Below are 7242 nucleotides of genomic sequence, written 5' to 3'. Positions count from 1 at the left end.
GAAATGGAATATGAGGCAATTCTGGCAGGATTAGAATTAGCAGAACAGTCAGGAGTAGCGAACTTGACCGTTTATACGGACTCCAATTTAGTAGTGTGCTAGTTCAATGGGGGATTCCCAGCTAGATGTCCCCGGATGGTCCAATATCTCCAAGAACTACATGAGTCTGCGGCGAAGTTTAACTCGATCAAGTTTGTGCATTTGAATAGAGGGGAGAATAGGCATGCAGATGCACTGGCATATGTGGCAGCAATGTTGGTAGGATCAGAAGGGAGAGTTATAGAAGTATAGTACATGAAGAATTCGTGAACATGGAAAGAATCGCATCCAATAATGCAGATAGAAACAATAGTCAAGGATTGGACAGCTGAAATGAAAGAGTACCTTCAAGGGAAAGAGATATGTGATCCTAAGGAAAGAAGGCGATTAGAGAAAACAGCTCGAAGATACACCATGCTAGATGAGGACTTGTACAGGAAGAATTCAGCAGGACCACTACTCCGCTGTCTAAACCCGAGGCAAGCCAATGAAGTGTTAGCAGAAATGCACGAAGGAGAATGCGGAAGTCATTCAGCGGGGAGGACTACATCACACCGTCTCATAAACCAAGGATATTTCTGGCCACACATGAAAAGAGAGGCAACATCCATTCTCGCAAAAATGCAGCAAATGCCAAAGACATGTTAGGCTGATTTTCGCTCTGGCTGAACCCCTACACAACATCTTCAGCCTATGACCCTTTGCAATGTGGGGGATGGACATTGTTGGAACAATGCCATTAGCACCAGGGAAGTGACGATTCATGTTAGTCGCCACTGATTACTTCACAAAATGGGTAGAGGCAGTAACCCTCAAACAGATAAAGGAAGTCCAGGTAATAAAGTTCATATGGGAAAACATAATTTGCAGGTTTGGCTTACCATACAAAATTATTGCAGACAATGGGCCACAGTTTCGTGGTTAAAAGGTCAAGGCATTCTTGCAATCATATGGGGTCAAGCAAGGATTCTCAACACCAGACAACCCAGAAGGTAATGGGCAAGTGGAAGCATCTAACAAATATATTTTGGATAACCTTAAGCTCAAATTGGAAGACAAAAAGGGGAAATGGGCAGATGAACTGAACAGTGTACTCTGGGCTTACAAAACAACTCTGCAGAGTTCAACAGAGGAATCCCCTTTTGCATTATCATATGGAATGGAAGCAGTGATACCGCCTGAGATGGTGGCTATGACTACTAAGTCTAAAGCAGTAGAATCTGGCCTCAATGAAAAGATAATCAGTGCAGACTTAGTATTAGCCGAAGAAGTAAGAGCCGATGCACGAATGAAATTGATAAATTATCATAGGAGGATTCATGCCAGGTATAACAAAGGTACAAAGGAGAGAGCCTTCAAGGTAGGAGACATGGTATTAAGAAGGGTCAGGAGGGGTTCTGCGGAGCCCAACGAAGGAAAACTGGGGGTGAACTGGGAAGAACCGTATCATGTCATCGGCGTAGGGCCAAATGGGACTTATAAGCTCAAAAGAAATAATGGAGAAGAGATAGACAAATTGTGGAACATAAGGATGTTGAAAATTTTATATATGTAATGGATGGTAGTACCTCCTCTTTAAAAGAAGTCTGTGACCTGGACATGTACATATTATCAAGATACATCGATATATATAGGATGTTCAATGGTGACTATCGAAAAGTGATATGGTGTATAGGAAAAATGATATACAGGAAAAATGAAATTATCTTGATTATGTTTTACAGGGGGTGAATAATAGTCGTTCCTAGACTTGGTATGGTACCCTAGTCTGAATCAAAGTTGGGGGGCATATATTAGTTGTCCCCGGATTAGGCATGATATGCCAATCTGAATCAAAGCTGGGGGAAGATATTAGTTGTCCCCGGATTAGGCATGGTACGCCAATCCGAATCAAAACTGGGGGCAGATATTAGTTGTCCCCGAATTAGGCATGATACGCCAATCCTAATTAAAACTGGGGGCAGATATTAGTTGTCCCCGGATTAGGCATGGTACGCCAATCCGAATCAAAGATGGGGGCAGATAGTAGTTGTCCCCAGACTAGGCATGGTGCGCATGTCCAAATCAAAACTGGGGGCAAATAATAGTTGTCCCCAGACTAGGCATGGTGCGCCGGTCCGGATAAAAACTGAAGGCTAGACATAGTACTCCAATGCATGCAAAATAAACTGAGGAGATATCATGCTAGATAGGACTCGTAACTTAGAAACACAACCAGGGGGAAACAGTTGTATAGCTTGATAACATTATATTTGACAAAAGATATGAATAAATGCAATTATATGAAAACAGTACGCTACCATTCTGTATCACAGAATCACCGCGGTACTAAGGGGCAAAGGTGGATTGTAATCTCAGTACCATCCACTGCACTCTAACATTAGAAAATATCCCCAGATGGTATGATTCGAACATTGTCATTTGGTTAAGAAAATATGGGCTGGAGTGCTGGATGACTCCATGTGACGCTCCTATGGTCAGAGGTAAAACTTAAAATGGAGAAAGATGCAAACTCTTTACACACGATTGCACTTCCTGGATGGTACAACACATTATTTGAACAATGTTAAGTATCAACATACACAACATTCAAAATATGACGAAAGTCGAGAGGCAAACTCCATGATACAAGGAAAGTCGAGAATCCAAGAAACTTGTCTTCCAAAATGGAGTATAAGTTTTAACTCTTAATGATATGAAACTCTAAATAAATAGCAAGTTTATGAATAAATTGTGGTGTAAAATGATGTATCATAAAATTGTGTTAATTAGTATTACTATAGGCGAGGTTTGCACGCCAAACATCTTTTTCGGGGAAACCTGTGGTTGGTAAAACTAAAATCCACATTGAAGGAGGGAAATGGAGCATTACAATTATGAGAATGAGAGGCTAAAGACTGAGTTTCAAGTTTCTATTTTGTATCTTGGGTTTGGTTGGGTCTGCTGGATCTACAGAAGGGGCTGTATAGAAATAGTAGTCTTTTTTGCTATAGGGTGTTTTCTTGGAATTCATTGTAAGGTGTTTTATTGGAATTCATTCTAACCAGCTTTTGTAAGTTGCTTCTACTAGGTGGGACCTAAATGTGCAAAGTATTTTGGTATCTCTTGGCTCTTTAGATGTTTGGTTGTGTGTTTTGGTTCTTTTGAAAGTTGCTCAGTGGTAATTTTTAATGCATAACCATTGTTTTGATTCTTTTGAAAGATTGGGAAATGTCACGAGGGGCAAAACAATTGTGTTCTACTATTCCTCTGGTGGTGCAGTAGTGCAGTACTATTCCTCTGTTACACATAACACTTGATATCAGCCTTAACACAGAAATCTAAAGAAATTGACTACTTAAATAGTTCCTCAGAGCAGTTTGTACTACTAACTAATGGCTTGTAGTTCGCTTTTGAGACACTTGGAGAAGAAACTGGCGTACACATTAGACAGAGAGAAGTGTTGCAACTTAAGAGAGGTATTACCACAGAGCTAAAAGATGGGTTCAGTGGTAGACTTGTCACGGTTCTCCATTACACCATCATACGTTCACTAAAGACTCGAGATAAAACCGATAGTGCCTGGAATACCAGGAAATCCACTAGGACTGATATGCGGAACAAACAAAAATAAACAACAAGTCTTAAACCAAAAGTGGTGTAAACACCATAGTAGTAAAATTACTCCACAACTAGAGTATCGTCTACAGCCCCGGGAGTTGATTCTTCCTTAATGGTTTTTTCAATAACGTTAAGGGAATCCACATCAACTTCCTCTTGGGTGTCAACCATAGGAGAATCCATCTCAGCTAAAGGGGTAAGTGGCTGATCTTCGTGGACAATGTGGCGAATAGTTGCCAAGGAAGTTTCTCCCATAGCAATTTCGGGAATGGATGAGGTTCTGCCCACACGAGCCACCTTTCGGCCTTTCATCTGCTCCACATATTCCAGGGATTCACGCTGATACTGAGTTTGAAGTTTGGAAATTTCGCCGATAAAGCAGTTGTGGAGTTCCTTTTCTTTCTCAGCCACTCGTTTTTTTTAGGTCTACAGCTTGGGATTTTCCCAGAGCGTCGAGATTGGACTTTAAAGTATCAATCTCAGCATGGGCATCTTTGAGTTGCCCGCATACATCATCATATTTAGACCGCAGACCTGGTCGGGTCGGGGATCCCTGGAGTTCCACCACCATCTTTTCATTTTTGCTTAAAGCTTCGTTGAGCTCCCGAAATATGCACAGAGCATCCAAAGTCATCTGCAAGGAAAAGACAAAAGGAGTTACTCCAAAATGTTTTAATTTGAATGATGTAAAGTGATTGTCACCAAGCATGTTACAACAGGGAACGAACATAGTTCTATGGTGTCGTGATACAAGCAAGTCCTAATAAAGATGCAACTAGTTGCCGCGTAGTGAAAGCAAATTTTTTACATCACACCATAATAAAGATGCAACTAGTTACCGCGTAGTGAAAGCGAGTCCTAATAAAGAGGCCACTAGTTGTCACGTAATAAAGATGCCTTCACTCTCAGCTGTAAACTTGAGGTACCAGAAACTCCTCCAGATGATCTCAAGTATGGTTGTTGCCTTGGCCACATTTTACATCACACTAATTGATATTCAATAAAATGGAGAACCTGTTGAAAAACAATATGTAAGATAAGGGAAAGAGTGTACCCGTTCTAGGCTTTGACAAAAGGAAGCGCGGTGTGAAGGTAAAGTATCTTCTCGAGAGTAGTCAAGATCCAAGGGAAGGTGAGCACCTTGGAACATAGAAAGAGCCACAAAAGAGTTTCGTAACGCCGAATCCGCAGAGGTCAGTGGGCGTCCCCTCAACGTCACAGAAAAGGGAGGTCGAGAGACATTCTCAGCTCTCACCTTCGCTTTCCCACGTTCGTCAGCAAATGCTTTAGGAAGGGCAGTGGGAACCGTGGACACAATGGAACTGGGGGCATGGGGTCTCCGGACCTAAGTTTCTTTTGGGGGCCATGTGAGACACGGGCATCAAGTGCATCATCATCAGAGGAATCACCATTGGAAAACAATTTTGGAGCTGTGGGAAACTTCATTTGAGGGATGGAGGATCCGTTCCAGTCACTGATTGAAGGAAAGTTGGTTGTTAGAGAGCTATCGCGAGTAGGAGCAGAAGAGTGTGAGTGGGAAGAACGAGATGGTTTAACTTTCAAATGGGAAATTAGAGGACCTATTTTCTTTTGGGCCTTCTTTATGGAAATCTTGGAAGACTTAGGGGGCAACGGGGTTCGATAGAGGGGATGGATGTGATCGTTTATGTTGTAAAAAGAGGGATTGGACAGTACAGGATAAATGGTATCGGAATCCAAGCCAAGAACGAGATATTGATCTTTCCCCCAAATCGTGGATGCTTTGCAAGAGCAGAGAAACGGCCCCAGGGTGAGTCTTCGAGTCGGTGAACCAATCTAAACCTGAAAAAGAATAAGTATTAGATAACAAATGGAACTGAAAGATTCAGGTGAGAATAGTAGACAGTAGAGTTTGCATCAAGTTGACTAATAAATGTAAAATGCTAGTTTACCTACGAAATGAACGATGAAACTCAAAACGTAAGTAAACTAAAACTTATTACGAGTCTATATAGTTTTCTACTCTCAAATCTATCGAAATAGAGTGGAGTAACAAGTTCGTTCCACTCCTAGTTCTTTAGCATGTGATGTTTTCATGTTAACTAATCTATCTTAAGTCTAATGAGAGTTTTACGAGGGGGAATTATACTACGATGCAACTACCCACAAGATACAAATTATAATTGATTCAACTACGGAAATACTACGTTGATTCTATAATAAGGAATTAGGGGGGGATTGATTCCACCTTAACTCAACTTAACTCACTAACGAGATAATCGTCAGTAATCGAATTGAATCGCTACGCAGAACAATTGGTTCTTCCTAATCCCTAATTACATATGACATTTCTACCAATTCATAACTAGCATGTGAACGATTAAACCCATTCTCATGGCTTAATTAATCGTTTTCTAGAGTGGAATAGAAATTACGATGACTCTCACGATAATCGAATCAAGCTTTCATCAAGGCTTCTCAACCCCCTCTAATGGAGGTTTAGCCGAGAATCATTCCACAATCATTTCCATATGAATCTAAACTAAACATAATATCAAGATTCGAAATTTCCTAATCTAAATTAAACAATAATTAAAATCTAATTAACAACTAAGAGATGGTAACCAACAATAATTAAAACTGGATCTAATAGATTGAAATAACAAAAATCGAAATGACAAGAATAATAACTATTTTATTTATCTAATGAATGATATTCAATGATTCAAGAAATTAATCTAAAACAAGAAATGAAATTCTAAAACTAAGTTCTAAAACTCATTAATGGAGGCTAACTAATCTAATTCTAATCTAGGTCTAACTATCTACCATTAACAAAGAGCTAAGCTTTTGTTTTTATACTTTCAGATCCAAAAATCGTGCATGGGCTTGGAGCCATGTTTTGGGCCAGAGAATCAGGCCCAAAACCCAATTTCTTTAGTCCAAAATGGGCTCTTCAGCTGCAGTTGACTTCAATAGATGTTTTGTCCACTTCTGCTCCTCTGATTGGGTCAAGGCTCAGACCATTGGAAAGCTCTTTTCGAGCCAGTCGTTTTGACATAAGGTAGGCCCAATTTCGAGGTCGGAGTCCAAAGATATGGTTTTCGGAAGTTCTGCTGACTTTGTGTGCTGTTTCTTCCCGCATTGACTTTGACTTTTCAGCTTTGACCGAGCTTTAGAAAGACTTTGTCTTCTTGAATCAAGGCCTTTAATCACAGAACTCCTTTGCAATCAACCATTGCTCCTTTATCTCGCTAAAGTGGCACATTTCTGTATATAATAGACTTTGAAGCTTGAAATGTATAAAAACACGTAATCAGTATTAACTCTTACTTATTATTCACATAATTGGTCTAAAAGTATGATTATTAAGGGGTTAAAACTACAGTTTTGGGCTCTTATCAACCACCCCCAAACAGCATGTTGCTTGTCCTCAAGCAAATATGAGAAATTAGCATAAGTGACCAAAAATGGAGTTCTATCTACTCTCATTTTGCTGAGTGCGATTACATTGACCATATGCAACAAGGCCTTAAACCACTAGGAATTCCCTAGTGGACGAGTTATAGCCTCGTGAGAGTTTTCCAGTGAAGGTACTCACAAACTTCATCTATACTACAACGA

The 7242-nt window shown here is 40.2% G+C and overlaps 2 protein-coding genes across 2 annotated transcripts; both read left to right on the top strand.

Moving 5' to 3' along the window:
* Positions 1-333: 333 nt before the first annotated feature.
* Positions 334-687, top strand: LOC147525341 (uncharacterized). The gene has a single exon (XM_086579167.1). It carries the CDS (start codon positions 334-336, stop codon positions 685-687), a length of 354 nt encoding a protein of 117 aa, XP_086435293.1.
* A 115-nt stretch (positions 688-802) lies between these two features.
* LOC147525340 (uncharacterized) lies at positions 803-1594 on the top strand. Its single transcript, XM_086579161.1, has 2 exons — positions 803-874; positions 968-1594. Exons 1-2 carry the CDS (start codon positions 803-805, stop codon positions 1592-1594), a joined length of 699 nt encoding a protein of 232 aa, XP_086435287.1.
* The last annotated feature ends 5648 nt before the right edge of the window (positions 1595-7242 follow it).

Source organism: Coptis chinensis, chromosome 1 (genome assembly GCF_015680905.1).
Source record: "Coptis chinensis isolate HL-2020 chromosome 1, ASM1568090v1, whole genome shotgun sequence".
In the NCBI taxonomy this organism is placed as follows: Eukaryota; Viridiplantae; Streptophyta; class Magnoliopsida; order Ranunculales; family Ranunculaceae; genus Coptis; species Coptis chinensis.
The sequence above is the reverse complement of the archived record's forward strand: the minus strand, read 5'-3'. Positions and strand labels throughout refer to the sequence as shown.